This window comes from Ictalurus furcatus, chromosome 16, assembly GCF_023375685.1.
Source record: "Ictalurus furcatus strain D&B chromosome 16, Billie_1.0, whole genome shotgun sequence".
Classification (NCBI taxonomy): domain Eukaryota; kingdom Metazoa; phylum Chordata; class Actinopteri; order Siluriformes; family Ictaluridae; genus Ictalurus; species Ictalurus furcatus.
In genome coordinates this window covers 27,957,509-27,982,166 of record NC_071270.1, presented here as the reverse complement: position 1 = coordinate 27,982,166, position 24,658 = coordinate 27,957,509, and the positions used below count along the sequence as shown (strand labels likewise).

Genomic DNA, 24,658 nt, shown 5'->3' with positions numbered 1-24,658 from the left:
ACCAGACAGCCTACAAATTATATATAACATACTTAATATAATTATACGGCATATTATATACATACATAAGGAACATTTTCTTTAATCCAGACACCTTAAAAAAACAAAAACACAACTCTTTTATTTTCTTTACAGTCAGCAGTGGTCAGAAGACGCCATTATGCTACTAAACATGTGCAGTCAGATTAAAATCATGAGATTAGTGCTGAAAAGGTCTGTGTAGAGTTTTTCATTGCTATTGGAGCATCAACTTATGTAGTTGCACTTTGTGAATGATTACCTGGTCTGGGGCGGTGACATGTCAGATTGTAGTTTCTGTCATTTCAAAAATCTAACCGCAAGTGATCTAAAAATCCGTTTTCATTTTACTAATAAATATTGATATATTGCTGTATATAATAATAATATTGCTATAGTGAAACTCCACACAAAGAGTGCATAAGTGCATACAATCAGCAGAATTGACCAATAAAAATTAGAACTTTTCAGTATTTAGAAACATATCACACAAACATATAGAAGGAAATCATGTACAGTAATCTAAAGGCGGAGCATAGCTTATACAAAATTGTGTACAAAACAACAACAATAAAAAGACACAGTGAGTGAACTAGTGACTCTGAATCCTTGTGAACTTGATGCAGCGACCCTGCAACACACACAACATGTCAGTTAAAGTCACACACAGATAATGAACTACAAATTAAAGTCCTTTCTCACGTCTCACTGTTTATCTTTGTGAGTAGCACTGAAGATGGGAAAATATTTCGATTGATAGAGGCTGAAAAATGAAGAGAAAATGTCACTGACGCCCCCTAGTGGCAGCACAATTTCTAACCCCACGCAAATCCTGAGAAACAAATGCAGCACTGTTCAAGATTTTATTTATTTATTATGTTGGATTGTGGTCTTTTTTATTCTGTCAGGCCTGATAAAAATATTTTATTGACATCTCTATGTTATATACATATATTTTATAGAAGGTATTGGATTATATTGATCAAAATGTGGTTGAAGATTCAAAGCAAGAATGAACAGATTTTCTGTCACTTTTACAACTTTGAACAAAGCACAAAGATCTTCTCCATCATTTCATAGTAAACGGCACACGCCATGGTTCCTCAGTCTTATCCATAAAGATCCGGTGGATTTTTAGGTTTTCATTCTGTATAAATAATCACTGCTCTTTGAGTCGACTCTTCTGTTTGAACGATGAAAGCTGACTCATGTACATACGAGTCTTTTTTCTGCTTCTTTGCTTTTTTAATAGATGTAGCCGTTGTTTGCTGTGAATTTAATCAAAACGCTTCAACACATGAGCTGTTTGTTCGTGTAATTTCTGAGCCATGTGTTTGACTCTCAGCTGTGATTCAGCATGACAGGTAGGATTTTTATTTTTGTTATTTTGCTATGACAAAACATTTCACAAAACAGTCTATTCTGACATGTTCTGTCGCACTGACCTTTACAGATCATTTGGAATAATTGCACTCAGCTGAATGATCTTTCACTGTAATCTTATTTTCACTGTAATCATTTTGCGTGCACAGGAAGCTGCCCTGATACAAATAAAGGAAAGTCTGTCTAATGAAAAAGCCAAAAACAACAACAAAATCTGTTGATTTGTGTGTTTGCCTTTCTGACCTACTGAACAGGCATGAGGATGTGTAATGTCCCTAGAGCATGTAATAAATGCTGTGAATATAAAAACACAGCTGTAAACAACAACAACAAATCCAGGTAATGGTGACTAAAAACCTTTCATGAACAAAAGTACAGAATCGTCTAAAAAAATCTGTTTTGCCGTCTCAGACAAAAGGATCCGTACGGTCTGGTCTGGTTTCACTACACTTCCCATTCTAGACCCCGCCCACCGGGCTAGGCTCCACCCCTAAAGATTAAAAGTGGAATTAAATCAGAAAGCTGAATGCGATGTGGATGATAATAAAGTTTCAGTTTAAACATAAATATGTAAATATGTACCATCAGTGCTGCCTTTCTATCTATCTGTCTATCTATCTATCTGTCTGTCTCTCTCTATCTGTCTGTCTATCTATCTATCTGTCTGTATCTCTCTATCTGTCTGTCTGTCTATCTATCTATCTGTCTGTCACTCTCTATCTCTCTGTCTGTCTATCTATCTGTCTGTCTATATGTCTGTCTGTCTATCTTATCTGTCTGTCTCTCTATTTGTCTGTCTGTCTCTCTCTATCTGTCTGTCTGTCTGTCACTCTCTATCTGTCTGTCTGTCTCTCTCTATCTGTCTGTCTGTCTATCTTATCTATCTGTCTGTCTATCTATCTATCTATCTGTCTGTCTCTCTCTATCTGTCTGTCTATCTATCTGTCTCTCTCTATCTGTCTGTCTATCTTATCTGTCTGTCTGTCTCTCTCTATCTGTCTGTCTATCTACCCATCTGTCTGTATCTTTCTATCTGTCTGTCACTCTCTATCTGTCTGTCTGTCTCTCTCTATCTGTCTGTCTGTCTATCTTATCTATCTGTCTGTCTGTCTATCTATCTATCTATCTGTCTGTCTCTCTCTATCTGTCTGTCTATCTATCTGTCTCTCTCTATCTGTCTGTCTGTCTATCTTATCTATCTGTCTGTCTGTCTATCTATCTATCTGTCTCTCTCTATCTGTCTGTCTGTCTATCTTATCTATCTGTCTGTCTGTCTCTCTCTCTCTGTCTGTCTATCTTATCTATCTGTCTGTCTGTCTGTCTCTATCTGTCTGTCTGTCTATCTATCTATCTGTCTGTCTGTCTCTCTCTATCTGTCTGTCTATCTATCTGTCTCTCTCTATCTGTCTGTCTGTCTGTCTATCTATCTATCTATCGCTCTCTACCTTTATATATATATATACTATATACATATTTTTATTTAAGTTTAAATAAGTGGTCTGTAGTAGGTGTGTTGTGATATAATATCACAACAGTGGAAGGCTGTGGATCAGGTGGTAGAGCGGGTTGTCCACTAATCGTAGGGTTGGCGCTTCGATTCCCGGCCCACATGACTCCACATGACTCCACGTGACTCCACGTGACTCCACGTGACTCCACATACCGAAGTGTCCTTGGGCAAGACACTGAACCCCAAGTTGCTCCCGATGGCAAGTTAGCGCCTTGCATGGCAGCTCTGCTCCCATTAATGTATGAGTGTGTGTGTGAATGAGAACCAGTGTAAAGCGCTTTGGATAAAAGTGCTATATAAGTGCAGACCATTTACCATTTAATATATTTGGACTTAAGGAAAGCGTTTGGTTAGGATAGACTTCCATTAAGAAGCAAAGTAAACATGTCTCTTTAGCATAGGTGAGGTCAAAGGTCACCAACCACACTGAGCTGGATGGTGTAACAGAGTCTCGTCACTGATGTTTATGTGTCTAGTAATGTCCAGTTTAATGACCCACCTAGCCTAAATGTGTGTATGTGTGTGTGTGTGTGTGTGTGTGTCTATTGGTCCTGATATAGCTGTAGACTTTCCTCCTGTGTAGCCAAACTTCATTTTAATTAGCATAATGACAAGCTCCACCAAACCTTTCCTTCACTTCTCCTTCCTGTTATCCCAGTGGCTCGGGGAGAGAAATGGAAATCCGTTTCAATAGCTGCATTGTCAGTAGAGCCATGATCTCATTCCTGCAGGATTCCTGCCTTTAGTTCAATTTGCTCTGCTGTCAATCATGTCGCGGGCTTCGTACATTTCACGTGAGAAAGTCCGGACAGAAACGTACCTTGTCATGTGCTGTAGGTCTCATCACGGCGACTCGGTCGTACTGTCTCCGTAGTAAAGCTGACAGAGCGTCGAAACGGCCCTGAACACGCAAACAGGAGCACGACGTTACGGTATAGACTCTACACCGAATCACGTCAAGGTGAAGTGGCACAGCTGGGTAATTAACACTAAACGACCATGTTATTCGAACAATAGCGACTTCTGAGTGTTCATAGAGAGACCCAGGATTTATCCAGAACCAACACTGCTGTGGTATAAGAGGAATAAAACACTTGGAAATGTGCTGTTATGGGAAAATAATCACATGTATTATTTTATATATGATTTTCCTTTAACAGCACAACACTGAGTGTTTTATTCCTTTATGCTTCTCTGAGTACCGCAAAAAGTGGTTTGAGTGATCACGGGGATTTCTACGCGAAACGAACTCTAGACTCACCTTAATCGGGGTGTACCATTTAGATGGAGGTGGGGGAGGATGAGGAGGTGGTGGTCTGCGAGGAGCTTTTACAATGGGCTCCTCCAGTTCCTCCTCCTCGGGCATTGTGACCACAGCGTTTTTGGCTTTCTCCAGTCGCGCTCCTTCCTCAGTGGAGCCTTTTCCTCCCCAGCGAACCTGTCATGAGAGCAGAGCAGCATTTAGCCTTTCCTCACGCCGGCGTTTTCCAGTGCTCCGGAACACGCTGGGATTTTATTTATTTTTTCACTGAAAACATTTCAAACAAAGAAGGTAAATGTTCTAAGTCCCTATTTAAATGGAAGCAAATGTGTGATCTTGACCACGTTAACTACTTTTACAAAAGGTCCGATTTTCCTATTGAAACGTGCGATCAGACATGCCATTGGATTTGATCTAAAATGGATCATAAGGTTTAGCACAAACATGTGGAGGTATAATGTTTTATACTCATGGTCTTCCTACACATGGACAGTCCGTGTACTTCTGACGTGCACTGATGTTTACCGATGTTCATGACGTCACATGACATTCATATTGAATTAATAAAAAAGCATCCGAAGAATCTGAATATGTTCTTAAATAATTCATGCATGAAAGAGTTCAACGAAGAAGCCATAAATGTTGACGTCGTTACCTCCATGCGTTTGATCCCACCGACTCCTCGGCCTCCATAGTACGACGCGTCCACGGTGGGCCATTTCTTCTTCTGTAGGGGGTCTTCCTCCGGCTCCTGAAACACACACACACACACACACACACACAAGTAATTTTTTTACAAGTACCCATATAAAAGATAGATGGTGCTGTTTCAAAAAGCTCTAGAGATGCTTTCGGAACTTCGACTGAATTCTGGATTCTGATTGGTCAGAAAGTGTTGATTAATTTCCTGACGGTAGCACAGGTTTATATTAAAGCGCCCGTTCTGATACGTTATGGTTTCTATAGTAACAGCTAATTCACAGGGAATTGTACGGCGAACGCGCCACATAAACGGAATAAAAAGTGTGTGTACAAGTTGATATGGTGAAGTTTTCTTCAAGGCGACGTTCCTGTAACGTTTACGGAAGGAGTCTCCAGTGTCAGCTGTAACTTTATGTTTTCCGACATCTTCAGGACAGAGGAGTTTACGCTTTTTGTGGTTTAACAGTAACGTTTAAAGAGAGACTTGTGATGGAACGACTGTTCATAGCTGCTGTAACGTAAGTGAGAACAGGAGCGAACTTGTTTTCAGAATAGAGGTAGTCCAGAGCGCTTTCCAGGCATACAAGCATACAGAATCTGTCCTGACAAATCTCCAAGTTGGAGAGAGAGACATGCGGAATAGCTGAATAGCGGGTTTGGGGTACTTACGATAAGTGGAGGAGGTGGAGGAGGAGGAGGTCGAGAGGGCGGAGGATCTTTAATGACCTGTCAGGTCGACAAAATTGAACCGTGATTACGTAATATTCATCTGCTGCTGTCACTGAGAGAGACAAGGGATGTTTACTGTGTTTCTCACCACGGTACAGCAGAGCGGCCAGAACCACCAAAGCAGAACCAGAGCCACGAGCACCAGCAGAACCAGGAGAACCACAACCACCACCACGCCATTGGACTGCCATAGCGCATACACAAACACACACACACACACACACACACACACACAGGGAGCTCACACACATTTCAAATATTTGACATATTGATTCTCGTTCTTTTGTCTCTATTGCCACAGTGTACATCAGTGATGCAGAATTATTGCAAACCCCACATTCAAGTAAAATAAATTACAGGAAAAGAAAGAAAAATTTCTGCTGTTTTAAATGAAAATAAATAAATAAATAAATAGATAAATAAAATCTTTTCTGGCAAGGATGCACCAAGTATTAGGAGTGAGGGTGCCAATACTTTTGAAATCATCTAATTTCATAACTTATGCTCTAAAAAGTATTTGAGTTTTATGAGAGTCAATTAGACATCTCATAAATTCATTCTCATCCATTTGTGACTTTTGCTATAGTTTAACATCAATGATCCATAATTATTGGCACCCCTTTTTCAAACAGAATAGAAATTTTATTTTATTTTATTTTATTATTTTTTTTTTTACCTCCAGCATGTACAGTATGCGCCAAATTCTAATTGCAAGGGTGCCGATACTTTTGAAATCAGTGCTTTTCGGTCAAATTAAGAAAACAATAAACTATATAAACAAGAGTAAACTATAGTCACGGACAGGGAGCGCACCCACGTTTCACACATTCTTCTGTGATGTTTATATTAATATGCTCTTAAATATGTTTCAATTGCATCTCATATATTCATTCTCATCCATTTGTGACTTTTGCGCCACAATTATTGGCACCCCCGTTCATGTAGAATGGGGCAGTGTGCCAATACTTTTGAAACCAGCGTTTTTGCTTAAGAAAATGTTTAACGTTTGAATAAACATTGAGCTCAAATAAAGCTATACAGCATCCCCATATACAGTATGTATGAATTTGTTAAGTGATCAGAAACGGATACGGGAACTTGCCCGCAGTACCGATGGTTCCAGAGTTGGTTTAATAATCGTACCGTACCGTACTATCTGGTGGAAAAGCGCTGTTATTATTAACACACTGAAAACACGCAGGAGTAACTCAATAATCTGTGATGACACTGTAGTGTTGTACTCACACATGTGGTGGCGTAGATCGTAATAGGGCTTGTAATGAAGGAGTGGCCATGATTAAAGCTAATCAGCACTTCAACTGAGCTGTGGAGAGACAAACAGCCTGGAATCAGACGTCTCCCAGCTGAAGATCGGACACGGATCCCGTCACGTGATATCTTACATACAGTAACGCCACAGCAGTAATGCCAAAGAGCTTTCGAGTCACTTATTCTGGATGCTGATTCTGATGATGTATTATTATAATCGTGGTGTTTGTTGTCAAATTCGTCCTGCTAAATTCCCATTTTCCCGCAAACACTCGAGTAATTGTAATTCATTACTACATTTTGTGAATGACGTTGTTGTATAAGCATATATACACTTTAGTTGAATATTACTGAAATTGAATACTTGAATACCCTTACTTAATTACATTTCCAATGTAATTCCAATGTAAACAATCGAATGGGCTCAGCTTAGCATCCAATCATTTCAGTTCAACGTCAGGTTTATCGATGCAGAAAAAAAAACAAACGATCAAAAATCATGCCAATTCATCACCGACTTCACACTACTCAATGTACTGAGCGCTATAGCTATCCTTTGCTAACATTAACTGGCTATTTTTTAACAAAGCTAGCTTGTTTTCTTTGCTAATGCCACATTAGACTAGATCAGGGCGGGGCTACGTTTGCGCTTTCACAAATTTGGACCAAACCAGAGATTAAAGGCTAACGATGTGGAAATAATTACGTCTACTAATGCGAGCTAGTTTACTAGCACTTAGCTAACTTTTCATCTAGTTAAGATAAGCATGCTGAGGTTAGGTAATTAGGGATAGCAGGAGGACACATAGGGCTTTTATGTGTTGTACTTTGCATATCATGCATATCCATAGGGAACTTTAGATCATTTCCTTTTCAACATCTGGGACGTGTTTATTGAAAACGAGTAGCAGACGGCTGTTTAGCTTTCTGTATAGAGAATAAATGTTTATTTAACATTTAAGGAAGGAGTCTCCAGTGTCAGAGCTTTTAAGAGTCAGAGGTAAAGCTGTAACTTTAGGTTTTTTGGTGAAAAATAAGAGAAAGGAGTAGAAAAGTTGATCTCAGGCATCATGCCAGGGTAAACACAAAATGCAGTACACACACACACACACACACACACACACACTGTTTATGGGTGCAACCTCTCCTTATCAGTGCTCTCAAGGCTGCATACTGAAACCCAAACAGAGCACAGAGGATTTTTTCTATCCCCCCTCACCCGGTGTGAGTGCCAGCTCCGAATCTGTACAGCTGCTGTTTGCTAAAACGGGAGCAGGAAGAAGAATGTAACTCACTGTCCAACTTCGGTCAACAGCGGAGCCGGACACAGCACATAAGTGTCCTTCACAACGCTCGGCTTTTCATCTAAGAGGAAAAGATATCAGCGTGAGATCACTGCAGCCCCAGCGGGTGAAACTTAATAACATGACGCAAGTCTCTCAAACAATGACACCATTCACTTAAAACAGGGCAGAGTTTCCCAAAATAGAACACATTAACATAAGCAAGGAGAACACATTAAAGTGGTACCATAGCAACGTAATCTCTATCAACTGTGTGTAGCGTGTGTGTGTAGAGTGTGTGTGTAGAGTGTGTGTGTGTAGAGTGTGTGTGTAGAGTGTGTGTGTGTAGAGTGTGTGTGTAGAGTGTGTGTGTGTAGAGTGTGTGTGTGTAGAGTGTGTGTGTATAGAGTGTGTGTGTAGAGTGTGTGTGTTGAGTGTGTGTGTATAGAGTGTGTGTGTAGAGTGTGTGTGTAGAGTGTGTGTGTGTGTAGAGTGTGTGTGTGTAGAGTGTGTGTGTATAGAGTGTGTGTGTAGAGTGTGTGTGTAGAGTGTGTGTGTGTAGAGTGTGTGTATAGAGTGTGTGTGTAGAGTGTGTGTGTTGAGTGTGTGTGTAGTGTGTGTGTAGAGTGTGTGTGTAGAGCGTGTGTGTAGAGCGTGTGTGTAGAGTGTGTGTGTATAGAGTGTGTGTGTAGAGTGTGTGTGTTGAGTGTGTGTGTATAGAGTGTGTGTGTAGAGTGTGTGTGTAGAGTGTGTGTGTGTGTAGAGTGTGTGTGTGTGTAGAGTGTGTGTGTATAGAGTGTGTGTGTAGAGTGTGTGTGTAGAGTGTGTGTGTGTAGAGTGTGTGTATAGAGTGTGTGTATAGAGTGTGTGTATAGAGTGTGTGTGTAGAGTGTGTGTGTAGAGTGTGTGTATAGAGTGTGTGTGTAGAGTGTGTGTGTAGAGTGTGTGTGTTGAGTGTGTGTGTAGAGTGTGTGTGTAGAGCGTGTGTGTAGAGCGTGTGTGTATAGTGTGTGTGTAGAGTGTGTGTGTAGAGTGTGTGTGTAGTGTGTGTGTGTTGAGTGTGTGTGTAGAGTGTGTGTGTGTAGAGCGTGTGTGTATAGAGCGTGTGTGTAGAGAGTGTGTGTGTAGAGCGTGTGTGTATAGAGTGTGTGTGTAGAGTGTGTGTGTAGAGTGTGTGTGTAGAGTGTGTGTGTTGAGTGTGTGTGTAGAGTGTGTGTGTAGAGCGTGTGTGTAGAGCGTGTGTGTAGAGCGTGTGTGTAGAGAGTGTGTGTATAGAGTGTGTGTGTATAGAGTGTGTGTGTAGAGCGTGTGTGTAGAGCGTGTGTGTATAGAGTGTGTGTATAGAGTGTGTGTGTGTGTGTGATTACTACAGGTGACCATGTGGACTCTTTCCCTTGAGTAAAGAAGCCTGTCTATTCCAAAACTCACTTATAATGGAGGTCTAAGGGCAGATGTTAAACTGAATAAATATTACACTTTACACATTTTTCTAAAACAGTTTCATAAATTCTACACTCAAATGTGTGTGTGTGTGTGTGTGTGTGTGTGTGTGTGTGTGTGTGCATATATAAAGCTATACATTTGTAAAATTGCTCTTTTCTGAGATGGAACTCGTTTTTCAGAGGGAGTCACATGGCTCTGATGGTGTATGAATATCATTAAAAACGTACATAAAAAACGTATAAAGTATCATAACGTATAAAGTATCCAGAAGTATTTTTTTTTTATTACTATACACCGATCAGCCAGAACATTAAAACCAGCTGAGTAATATCGTGTAGGTCCTCCTCCTCTTGTGCTACGAAAACAGCTCGGACCCGTCGAGGCACGGACTCCACGAGACCTCTGAAGGTGTGCTGTGGGATCTGGCACCGAGACGTTTAAGTCCTTTAAGTTCTGTAAGTTGTGAGGCCTACGTGGATCGGATTCGTTTATCCAGAACGTCCAACAGACACTCGATCGGATTGAGATCTGGGGAATCTGGAGGCCGAGTCAACACCTTGAACTCACCTTGACCGGGACACCTTCTACCATCGCTCCAAGGTCCAGTTCTGATGCTCACGTGCCCATTGTAGGAGATTTGGGAGGTGTACGGGGGTCAGCATGGGCGCTCTGACCGCTCTGCAGCTACGCAGCTCCTCACGCAGCAAGCTGTGATGCTCTGTGTGTTCCGACTCCTTTCCTTCACAGCCAGCATGAACTTTTACAGCAGTTTGTGCTGCAGTGGCTCTTCTGTTGGATCGGACCAGACGCTCTAGCCTTCTCTCCACATGCGCATCCGTGAGCCTTCTGCGCCCATGACCCTGTCAGCGGTTCACCGGTTGTCCTTCCATGGACCACTTTTGGTACGTACTAACCACTGCGTACCGGGAACACCCCACAACACCTGCCTGACCCGGTCGTCCAGCTATCACAATCTGGCGCTTGTCAGAGTCGCACAGATCCTTACACTCGCCCATTTTTCCTGCTTCCAACACGTCAACTTCCAGAACTGACTGTTCACTTGCTGGTGAATAAATCCCACCCCCTGACAGCTGCCACGGTAACGAGATCATCAGCGTTATTCACGTCACCTCTCAGTGGTTTTAATGTTATGGCTGATTGGTGTATATGTCTATCTATCTATCTATCTATCTACACAAAATGGAAGAGAGAGAGAGCGAGAGAGAATTAAAATATTTTAGTTATAATTTTTGTTTAAAAATATACTTTATATATATAGTCAAATTAATTTGTTTAAAAATGTGTTTAATATTTATTCATGTATTTTTATCAGCATTTTTGATTGGCAAAAATCATAAGCATAAGCCTAAACACAAAATGAAGTGTTTGTGTGTTGATGCGAATTTGTACAGGAGACAATCGGACATAACGCGTCCAATCCTTATTATCTAATTGCATATTTGACCAGTTTACCGACAACATCATCAGTTATCTTTATCATAAGTTGTTGTTTTTTCCTCAGCGCAGGGAAACACACTACATACACAGCGGATGGATTTTGCACTAGTAGGTTGAGCTTACTGTAAGCTTCCCGTTGATTCACAGACAGCGTACAGACCACGCCCTCTGAGCTCCGCCCCTGAGTAAAGCCCCTCCCTCTTAGAACGATGTTGAAGGATTCTGAAACAGAATATTTGATTTCAATTTTCAAGTATCAACGCTGAATTGATTCATTTTTCTTTTGTCCAGAACTTCCTCCAGTGCACCTACCGTTCACACAAACGCTGGAAGGCTCGACGTTAAAGATCTCTACGCAGGACTTCTGTAAAATCTGCAAATAAGCAGCGTTCGATCGGTATTCAGACGGCAGCATGCGTACATGCTCGCGTCATGGCTTGATGTGTTGTGAGGAATGCGCGATGTGAATCAATATCGTAACAAAAACTGAAATATCGTTGAAACACTGATATTTTCCTGATGTTTCTTGTGCAAACCTGAATAACATGCAATAGCGCGATACGATATTTGTGCCGCGTCACCCAGCTTTCACGGGTTTTACTGTTAAAAATATTGTTTCTTACAGAATTCACAATCGATTTGAGCGCCTGGAATCCGTCCAGCACAGGAAACACCTGCTCTCTGCTGTCTGCAATATCAACAAGCTGGAGAAAACACACAAGAAACAGACAAATATCATCATTAAGAACTCTCTCAACACACACACACACACACACACACACACACACACAGTTATTTCCACAGCCTCAGTGCATTACAGGACTGCTGCCTTTAGAGTCGAGTCTTAAATCGGTCTTAATGATGTGACATCCGCTCGGTGATGCACAGCAGTCAGGAAGTGCACGGCTGCTGCGATCCAATTACAGCCTCGGATCAAATTTTGCAAATTTACAGTCGAGTGCGAAAGTTTGTACACCCTTCAGGACAAGACGATGGACACAAAGAACTTTATTTTAATGTACAGCAACAGGTGTAAATTAGTGTGTTTGGTTTTCATAGAAGTTTCTCTATTGTCAACAAAAATATCAAAAATAAAAGTAACAAAGTGGAAAAAAATATTCAAATAATATACTGTAGTATAATAAATACTATAAATAATATACTATAAATAATATACTGTAGTATAATAATATACTATAAATAATATACTGTAGTATAATAATATACTATAAATAATATACTGTAATATAATAATATACTATAACTAATATATTGTAATATAATAATATACTATAAATAATATACTGTAGTATAATAATATAATATAAATAATATACTGCAATATAATAATATCCTATAAATAATATACTGTAGTATAATAATATACTATAAATAATATCCTATAAATAATATACTGTAATATAATAATATACTATAAATAATATACTGCAATATAATAATATCCTATAAATAATATACTGTAGTATAATAATATACTATAAATAATATACTATAAATAATATACTGCAATATAATAATATCCTATAAATAATATACTGTAGTATAATAATATACTATAAATAATATACTATAAATAATATACTGCAATATAATAATATCCTATAAATAATATACTGTAGTATAATAATATACTATAAATAATATCCTATAAATAATATACTGTAGTATAATAATATACTATAAATAATATACTGCAATATAATAATATCCTATAAATAGTATACTGTAGTATAATAATATACTATAAATAATATACTGCAATATAATAATAACCTATAAATAATATACTGTAGTATAATAATATACTATAAATAATATACTGTAGTATAATAATATACTATAAATAATATACTGTAATATAATAATATACTATAACTAATATATTGTAATATAATAATATACTATAAATAATATACTGTAGTATAATAATATAATATAAATAATATACTGCAATATAATAATATCCTATAAATAATATACTGTAGTATAATAATATACTATAAATAATATACTATAAATAATATACTGTAATATAATAATATACTATAAATAATATACTGCAATATAATAATATCCTATAAATAATATACTGTAGTATAATAATATACTATAAATAATATACTATAAATAATATACTGCAATATAATAATATCCTATAAATAATATACTGTAGTATAATAATATACTATAAATAATATACTATAAATAATATACTGCAATATAATAATATCCTATAAATAATATACTGTAGTATAATAATATACTATAAATAATATCCTATAAATAATATACTGTAGTATAATAATATACTATAAATAATATACTGCAATATAATAATATCCTATAAATAATATACTGTAGTATAATAATATACTATAAATAATATACTGCAATATAATAATATCCTATAAATAATATACTGTAGTATAATAATATACTATAAATAATATACTATAAATAATATACTGCAATATAATAATATCCTATAAATAATATACTGTAGTATAATAATATACTATAAATAATATCCTATAAATAATATACTGTAGTATAATAATATACTATAAATAATATACTGCAATATAATAATAACCTATAAATAATATACTGTAGTATAATAATATACTATAATTAATATACTGTAGTATAATAATATACTATAAATAATATACTGTAATATAATATACTATAAATAATATACTGCAATATAATATACTATAAATAATATACTGTAGTATAATAATATACTATAAATAATATACTATAAATAATATACTGCAATATAATAATATCCTATAAATAATATACTGTAGTATAATAATATACTATAAATAATATACTGCAATATAATAATATACTATAAATAATATACTGCAATATAATATACTATAAATAATATACTGTAGTATAATAATATACTATAAATAATATACTGTAATATAATAATATAATATAAATAATGTACTGTAATATAATATAGTATAAATAATATACTGCAATATAATATACTATAAATAATATACTGCAATATAATAATATACTATAAATAATATACTGCAATATAATATACTATAAATAATATACTGTAGTATAATAATATACTATAAATAATATACTATAAATAATATACTGCAATATAATAATATCCTATAAATAATATACTGTAGTATAATAATATACTATAAATAATATACTGCAATATAATAATATACTATAAATAATATACTGCAATATAATATACTATAAATAATATACTGTAGTATAATAATATACTATAAATAATATACTGCAATATAATAATATCCTATAAATAATATACTGTAGTATAATAATATACTATAAATAATATACTGCAATATAATAATATAATATAAATAATGTACTATAAATAATATACTGTAGTATAATAATATACTATAAATAATATACTGTAATATAATAATATAATATAAATAATATACTGTAATATAATAATATACTATAAATAATATACTGCAATATAATAATATCCTATAAATAATATACTGTAGTATAATAATATCCTATAAATAATATACTGTAGTATAATAATATACTATAATTAATATACTGTAGTATAATAATATACTATAAATAATATACTGCAATATAATATACTATAAATAATATACTGCAATATAATATACTATAAATAATATACTGTAGTATAATAATATACTATAAATAATATACTATAAATAATATACTGCAATATAATAATATCCTATAAATAATATACTGTAGTATAATAATATACTATAAATAATATACTGCAATATAATAATATACTATAAATAATATACTGCAATATAATATACTATAAATAATATACTGTAGTATAATAATATACTATAAATAATATACTGTAATATAATAATATAATATAAATAATGTACTGTAATATAATATAGTATAAATAATATACTGCAATATAATATACTATAAATAATATACTGTAGTATAATAATATACTATAAATAATATACTGCAATATAATAATATACTATAAATAATATACTGCAATATAATATACTATAAATAATATACTGTAGTATAATAATATACTATAAATAATATACTATAAATAATATACTGCAATATAATAATATCCTATAAATAATATACTGTAGTATAATAATATACTATAAATAATATACTGCAATATAATAATATACTATAAATAATATACTGCAATATAATATACTATAAATAATATACTGTAGTATAATAATATACTATAAATAATATAATATAAATAATATACTGCAATATAATAATATCCTATAAATAATATACTGTAGTATAATAATATACTATAAATAATATACTGCAATATAATAATATAATATAAATAATGTACTATAAATAATATACTGTAGTATAATAATATACTATAAATAATATACTGTAATATAATAATATAATATAAATAATATACTGTAATATAATAATATACTATAAATAATATACTGCAATATAATAATATCCTATAAATAATATACTGTAGTATAATAATATACTATAAATAATATACTGCAATATAATAATATCCTATAAATAATATACTGTAGTATAATAATATCCTATAAATAATATACTGTAGTATAATAATATACTATAATTAATATACTGTAGTATAATAATATACTATAAATAATATACTGCAATATAATATACTATAAATAATATACTGCAATATAATATACTATAAATAATATACTGTAGTATAATAATATACTATAAATAATATACTGTAATATAATAATATACTATAAATAATATACTGTAGTATAATAATATACTATAAATAATATACTGCAATATAATAATATACTATAAATAATATACTGTAATATAATAATATACTATAAATAATATACTGTAGTATAATAATATACTATAAATAATATACTGTAATATAATAATATACTATAAATAATATACTGTAGTATAATAATATACTATAAATAATATACTGCAATATAATAATATACTATAAATAATATACTGCAATATAATATATTATAAATAATATACTATAAATAATATACTGCAATATAATAATATCCTATAAATAATATACTGTAGTATAATAATATACTATAAATAATATACTGCAATATAATAATATACTATAAATAATATACTGCAATATAATATACTATAAATAATATACTGTAGTATAATAATATACTATAAATAATATACTGTAATATAATAATATAATATAAATAATATACTGTAATATAATAATATACTATAAATAATATATTATAAATAATATACTATAATAACAATTAACATTGTTTCATTTGTAAAAACAAACCTGAATGCGATCTAAAAATAATCTGATAACTCATTTGTCCTGGAAATGTATTTTTAAGCGAACTTGACACACAACTGTGCATTAAACATCTTCTAAAATATCAGCAACAATCCCAGTAACAATGTCCGCTTCTAATTTATCATGAGCACTAATCTAATTTAGTCAATTCGGGATTTACACGTATGCACATGACGTAAATGTTTTACATTAAAGCGAGTGAATTGTGGATATTTGATATTTGTATTGTCTATGCCGCTGTTTTATTGACTGTTACTGTAAAAAAAAAAAAAAAAAATCCATTTAAGAAATCAATAATCTGACCGTAATGTAACGGAGCTACAGAGTCTCATTTTACATGGATAACTGTTTACAGCAGAGTTTGCAAACCGACTACATTTATTCACTTATTAAGCAAAGAAACAAAATACTAGAATTTCAAAAGATCGAATTATTTGAAAATAAAAGATCTGGGAAACATCCAAGAGATTATTTGAAATGAGGAAATAATACTTATATGACACAAATCATACTTAATAATGAAATATCATCATCATCATCATCATCATCATCATCATGCGTCACGCACTTGTAGGACATCGAAGTCAGTCACTCCTACACAGTAAACACGGGCTCCGTACTGTCTCGCCAGATCAGCCTGCACACACACACACACACACACACGTCAATATTTCCATGAGGAAAGCTCCTCGTATTCAGCGTCGCAGCTTTTCTGAGCTCTTTATCCTTTATCTTTACGAGCAGATTATTAAAGTAACTTGCGTATAACTCATGCCTCCGAGGTTGCCAGATATTAAGTAGTAGTGTCTGAAACTTTTTTTTTTCCGTAGCGTCAACATCTAGACATCTCGACCACCGCCTTTAAACACGAGCGCTCACCTTTAACCCCGAGAAAAAAAACAGGTATGGAAAATGCGGACCGAGGACGAAAATCACATTATCACACTGACAGCTCGTGTAGCTCGTCGTTTTATCCACACCTCGAGATAAAGAACGTCTCTGATTAAGAACTGTAGACTTTAAAATGGAGATATTATTAACGATATATAATTAATTCATGAATATAGTCGTATTTATGCGTTTTATATTATCCTTGAATGGCATTTCATACGGTTTTTGAGCGTTACAGCCGAAACAGTACATTTCAGAGTGACGCATTGTAGTTACATCAAACTGCCAGAGAGTGGCGCTGGACTTGATACTGCTCCTGACTTAAAGGTTAAAGGTCAGAATTGCGAAATCGTAACTGAGACTGAGACGCACGTCTTGTTTCGCTCAAACTCCACCCTGCATTCTTACGTAACGTCTGAATAGCGCCGTAGCTACGTAGCTCGTTTTTTGTATTAAATCCTCACTACGCACTTTAACCCGACTCTGATTACGACCCATAAACTATACCAGCTCACACAGCATCACGGAAACGCCTCCTCAGCTTTCCTCACTGAGCCAATTACAGAGTTCACTCACTTAACCTTCACAAAACAGACACTCGCGTGGGAAATTCGGGGCTTTTAAAATCATTTTTTTAACTAAATGCTCACCTGCTGCACTGCGAGCTCATGTGGGTAGATGCCCAGTTTCCCATCAGTCAGTGCGATAACGATGCTCGATGCTCTCGCGCTCTGAGCTTCCATCTGCTCTATCACCTGAACACATCCACACTGAGAGCGTGAACACACTCCAAGTACAAGCATGCACTCGGTGAGTACTGTTACAGGAAAACAATAATGAAATCAAACGTCACTACTGACCCGTAACGTCGCATCCTGGCGTGTTTTATTCCTCTTATACCACAGCGACTTGCCAGTGATTACATTATTTACTGTATGATTTTATTTCTTAATAGAAGTGTTTATGTTGTGGAACACCCTTGAAGCAAGTTAGTTCCTGTTCTCACTTATGTTATAGCAGCTACAGCTATGAGTCGTTCCCTCACCTGACACTTTTAAAAAAGAGAGAGACTCCTTCTATAAATGCTACGTAAATTACAGGAAACTTTACCATATCAAAGATTTTTTAAAAAATCTGTTTATGTGGGAAGTCCCAGTGAATGAGTTTGTTACTATAGAAACAATAATTACTACAAATAATTGAGTGCATTAATATAAACCTGCACTACTTGTAGGAAACGAATCAACACCGGACATCTGACCAATCACGATCCAGAATCCAGCCTTACCGCTTTCAGTCCCTCGTGCATGTAGGTGTCACCAGCAGGTCTGATTTTACTCAAGAGCTCCAAACCTTTGTCTATGGCAGTCCTGCGAGGACAGACACAAGAAGCGTCACGTGACTTGCGTTAGTTGAAAAGACACGCGGGTCTTGCTGAGGAAACACGTGTCGTGCTTTATCTTTACAACGAGATCAAGCGTTTTCGCCGTGCAGGAGCGGAACAAGCGCCTGTACACACTGTGTTCCTCTTAAAAACGCGCTGAACGACTACACGGGATGCAATTACACCAACCTTTCATCCACCAGCCAACGGAGTTTAGACGGCAGTCCGAGCGAGCCTCAGCGCAGGAATGGAAAATAAAGATATAACCTAGTATCAGGGTTTATCTCACGATCAGCGTCGCCGCTTTCTTCTTTGCAAAACCTTACCCACGTTGCTAAAACTACACATGCATTACTCGCCTCAAAAGGTGGCCTTTTAAAGGAAACTAGGCGGAGCTAAACATGGGAACAGGGCTAATTTCAGGGCCAGAAAAAAAAAAAAAAACAGAAAACAGAAGCCTGAAATGAAGAAACTAGCCAGATACATCACTTGGCAAAATGCGAATGACTTGATTGAATGAATATTCATGAATTAAACGTTATATGATTATTATAGGAGAAAACGTTTTTTTTTTTAAATGACAAATTGCACCTTTAAAAATTTCACAGCCTCCTTGTTTAAACAAATAAAATAACAGTAATACGCATCATCATAATCTATGACAAATACTACACATAAATATAATAAAATTAATTAAATTGTAAAAAAAAAAAAACTATCACTGTTTGGGTTTTTTTTATATATTAGTAAACAAGCACACATTTTCCGAATGTATAGATTCGATTTTGGTAAGAATCGAATTTCATTTTTATTAATAGTTTTATTAATTGATTATTAGTTAATACTTCTGAAATGTTGATTGTTTCATTGCTGCCGGCAGCCAATCAGAGCAGGCCTAAAAAGGGGCCTAAACGATTGATAAAGCACAGCAGCCAATAGAAATAGAGAGGAGGCGGAGCATACAGCAGCTAAGTAATAGGGCAAGTCTGGTAAAGCGTCAAAGCTCCGCGAAAACAAACTAAAGTGAGCTTGTAAATAGATTACCAGCAAATATGTACCATTGTTGCTTATTTCATAAAAGATAAATGAGCCTCATTTATAAAAACCGTTATAAATCGTTCACAGGAGCGTTTTTATGTACATAAGTAATATATATATATATAGTTGACGAAAACCTTCTGTATCATACAACTCTCTGTGAGCTTTGCCTTTTATGGAGCTTTGTGGGCGTGGCTAAGTTGTGTAACTTTATTAATAAGACTGCTAAATGAAGCACAGTGTGAGCGTGTGTGCGAGTGTGAACACACACCTGTCTCCGGTGAGGGCGAGAATGACTTCTGCGCTCGAGGAGAACACGATAAACGAAACCCTCATCTTCGGGCTGCGAAATAAAACCACGTGGACATTAGAGAGGATACACACATCAGCGTTGAACTCGGCCTGACCTCCACCCTGCAGCGTGTATACGGACTATATTTATAACTATAACAATACGCTAGCGTGCACTGAAGCCGGATGAATGGCTACTGCGGTCATGTGGGCTTGAAGGCTTCACGTAGAGTCTGCACACACACACACACACACACACACACACACCATAAAACGTCTGATGTTAAACATAGTAATCCGTGATTAGGCGTATATTTAGTGCACACGTGTTTTCGGTGTGGTTTTTGCTCCGTGGCTCTGAAGCTCTGGTCTGTTTTCATTAAAGAGTCCTCTCTGAAAAAATAAAAAGAAAGCAGTGAGGCTCGGAGCCTTCTTACCTTACAAAGCGATTGGTTAGCTGCTCCACAAATTCGTATATCTCCCGCCAGTTGGTGGACACGCTGCCGGACCTGGAACCACACACACACACACACACACACACACACTGTGTTTGGACTGGGAAGTAAACAGGTCCATAAAAGGGCTCCAGAATGCATCAGGAGGCTACAGGAGGCCCGGGCCTCAACAAAAGAAATGTGAAAGAGATATATAGAGACGAGTGTGTGTGTGTGTGTGTGTGAGAGAGAGCAGGAAAAGGAAAAAGAGAGAGAGAATCTGGGTGACATCGATGACGAGAAAGAGAGAAACATGACAGAAGGGAAGAAAAGGTCCTTGAAGATTCTTTGGATAGTTAGAGGGTTCATTGCCTCCTAAATTGCTTCAGAGACAAAGAGAGATAAATAATAAGACAGAGATGGAGATGAAGAAAACAAGCCTGATAGAAAGAGAGAGAGAGAGTGTGTGTGTGTGTGAGAGAGAGAGAGAGAGAGAGCGAGAGAGAGAGATAATAAAGGAAAAAGTTTTTTAAAAAAAGAGAAAAGGGCAGAGCAAGACAGAGAGATGTTTACTGAGAGAGCAGAATAGAGATAAACAGAGAGGGAGAAAGCGAGACAAAGAGTGAGATGGGTAAGGACAGAGACCCCAAGAGAGAGACAGACAGGTAGTAAGACAGATACAGAGAGACAGGAAGTTGTAAGACAGAGTTCAACAGAAAGAGTGAGACAGACAGACAGTTAGTGAGACAGAGATAGACAGAGACATGCAGATATGTAGTGAACAAGAGACGGACGAATAGTGAGACAGGAGGATGTGTACAGTATGGAGGAGGATGGAGCAGGAGGATGTGTACAGTGTGGAGGAGGATGAAGCAGGAGGATGTGTATAGTATGGAGGACGATGGACAGGAGGATGTGTACAGTATGGAGGAGGATGGACAGGAGGATGTGTACAGTGTGGAGGAGGATGAAGCAGGAGGATGTGTATAGTATGGAGGACGATGGACAGGAGGATGTGTACAGTATGGAGGAGGATGGAGCAGGAGGATGTGTACAGTGTGGAGGAGGATGGAGCAGGAGGATGTGTACAGTATGGAGGAGGATGGACAGGAGGATGTGTACAGTATGGAGGAGGATGGACAGGAGGATGTGTACAGTGTGGAGGAGGATGGAGCAGGAGGATGTGTACAGTATGAGGAGGATGGACAGGAGGATGTGTACAGTGTGGAGGAGGATGGACAGGAGGATGTGTACAGTGTGGAGGAGGATGGACAGGAGGATGTGTACAGTGTGGAGGAGGATGGACAGGAGGATGTGTACAGTATGGAGGAGGATGGACAGGAGGATGTGTACAGTATGAGGAGGATGGACAGGAGGATGTGTACAGTGTGGAGGAGGATGGACAGGAGGATGTGTACAGTGTGGAGGAGGATGGAGCAGGAGGATGTGTACAGTATGGAGGAGGATGGACAGGAGGATGTGTACAGTATGAGGAGGATGGACAGGAGGATGTGTACAGTATGGAGGAGGATGGAGCAGGAGGATGTGTACAGTATGGAGGAGGATGGAGCAGGAGGGATGGAGCAGCCACTCATAATCTCATCATACCACACTGTTATATGAGGAACCCAAACTCCTCCTGGACTCTCCACACCCTGATAAGCATCTGTTTAAAGCAGCACACTGACGAGCCTGAAATACCACATGCCCCATCTGTTTAATAACACTAACACGTCAACCTTAAACCACACGGCCCCTGGATACACCAAATAATAATACAATTCACAACACTATCACTATTAACTCTTAATTCTTCTATTACTCTAACAGCACATAGATCTCCCTAACACTATTCACAACCCTACGTCAATTTCAGTTGGGCTTGTAATATGCATAAATATAAAAACATATCATTTATACTTACACAGTTAAATAATGAATAGAAACTTAAAAACTTGCCAAGGATGATCTCCGTAAGGAATTTCAGTCACTGGAGTATATCGCTTCTGATTTTATCCACACGCTAAAGAATGCTGGGTTAGTTTTTCTACCCAAACACTGGATTGAACCTTTTGGGTCATTTCATTGGGTTATTCTCTCAGTCTTGGGTAGTTTTTGGGTAGTTTTTTTGTAACCCAAGAGCTGGGTTGGATTAGATTTATTTGGAGAAAAAAGGATTCGTATCAATATATTTATCCATAAAACCGTTACTGAACACTAGAAAAAAGCAAAACTGTGTGATACCAGTCCAGTTTACACAACATTAAATAAACCCCACTTTAGCAGCTCTGGCAACACACTTCTGAACACCTTCTCGTGTATAAATAAAGGAGACGCCATGTCGACGTATTTGTTTATAATGAGGTATATTTGACATTTCCAAAGGGTAAAAATACCCCTGAAAATATTCACCTGTTTATGAATTAAAATTAACCCAGAGTTTTTGTAAAAATGAAACCGTGCTTTGGGTTGAAAAACGACCTGTTTGCTGGGTTAAAATTAACAACCCGACGTGACGGGTTAGTTTAACCCAAAATGTGTTCTGTCCGATATTTACCCAGCCGTTGGGCTAAAACTAACCCAATCTGGGGTGTTTTTATCCCAGTTAAAGAGTGCAGTATTCACCCTTTATTTATATTTTATAATAATAATAATAATAATAATAATAATAATATTATACTATTATATTAATAATACTATTATAATAACTACTATTAAAATATTATTATTATTATTATTATTATTATTATTTGAAGAAGAAGAAAGACATTAACACGTCATTATCATTTGGCTTATAATATGGGTAAATATTAAAATAATTTATGCAACACAGGTGGGAAATTCAATCGTTTTTAAAAGAATACAATCTTCTTTTTTTCAATTAATGCTTAAAACAGTAAGAAATTTCAATCACTGGAGTATAGAGCTTACGTGTCCGATTTTAACCAATATCCAACCTGTATTTAATATTAATATTATTATTAATAATAATAATAAGAAGAAGAAGAAGAATAATTATGACACTAAATGAAACAATAATAATCATGATAAGTATTCTTCTTCTTCTTCTTATTATTATTATTAATAATAAATTACCCATAAAAAGTTTAAATAAATTAATAATTTAACTAAAGTTATAATAATAATAATAATAATAATAATAATAATAATAATAATAGTAATTATTATTATTATTATTAGTAGTAGTAGTAGTAGTAATAGTAGTAGTAATAATAATAGTAGTAGTATTTAATATTATTGCTATTATTATTATCACTTAACAAATGTAATAAACATATTTCATTATCATTTGGATTGTAATATGCATAAATATATTACAAAAATAATTGACGCAGCATAGATCTGAATGTTAATCAGTTTAATATTATTATTATAAGTGGTGATAGTGATAATATTATTTGTATTACAGAAAATGTATCAATTGTCTATGTAAATATTGTATTATAATAATGATGATGATTATTATTGTGAGGTGGGCGTGGTTGAACTCACCTGTCCAGCACAAAGTATAGATCAAAGGCTCCATGGCAGGACCCGTCCTCTCCTGTACACACACACACACACACGGCGAGCGCGCACAGGCGGAGGAACCGAACCGCGGCCGCGTCCGCGTGCGCGCGCATTTCTCCGACCGGGACACAGCGGACGTGCACGTGCACTTTGCAACGGAGTTTATTTAAAAAAAAAAACAAAGCAAAAAAAAAAACCGGAAGAAGAACACTATGGCACTAAACAGCTCGTCGCAATAAACCACATGCTCTCTCCGAACTCAGTAATAACGTCAGAACTGCACCGAGCTACGGTCCAACAGCGCGCGCTTCCATACTAACCCGGCTGGCATAGTTACATTAATAAATAAATATAGAAACATATATATATATATATATATGTTTTTAAAGTAAAAAAAGAGTCAGAAAAATCTCTCAAGCATGAATCCTTTAATCCATTCTGGTTTTCTGAGTCCGACTGTGGAGGCCTGAGATCCACCCAGCCGTGATTTCTATGTGTGTGTGTGTGTGTGTGAGAATCCACGAGAGCGGCGAGCGCTTACAAATGTACGAGGGCACTCTTGGACGCACTGCGCATGCGTGAAAACAGCGCCCTCTGCCGTACTGCTAAGCGTTTAGCTTGAAATCTGTCGACGTTTCCACGCTTTCTCT

General features: G+C 35.6%; 1 protein-coding gene across 1 annotated transcript; it reads right to left on the bottom strand.

The window, feature by feature from the left end:
• Positions 1-95: 95 nt before the first annotated feature.
• LOC128620204 (anthrax toxin receptor 2-like) lies at positions 96-24,319 on the bottom strand. The gene is made up of 17 exons (XM_053644956.1): positions 23,991-24,319; positions 20,481-20,552; positions 20,024-20,095; positions 18,619-18,700; positions 17,981-18,085; positions 17,008-17,076; positions 11,680-11,760; positions 11,369-11,429; positions 11,180-11,278; positions 8,168-8,237; positions 6,849-6,927; positions 5,692-5,787; positions 5,544-5,600; positions 4,828-4,923; positions 4,173-4,349; positions 3,732-3,812; positions 96-649 (listed from the first exon to the last, which is right to left on the bottom strand). The coding sequence occupies exons 1-17, from the start codon at positions 24,119-24,121 to the stop codon at positions 611-613; spliced, it is 1,467 nt and encodes a 488-aa protein (XP_053500931.1). The 5' UTR covers positions 24,122-24,319; the 3' UTR covers positions 96-610.
• Between the last annotated feature and the right edge of the window lie 339 nt (positions 24,320-24,658).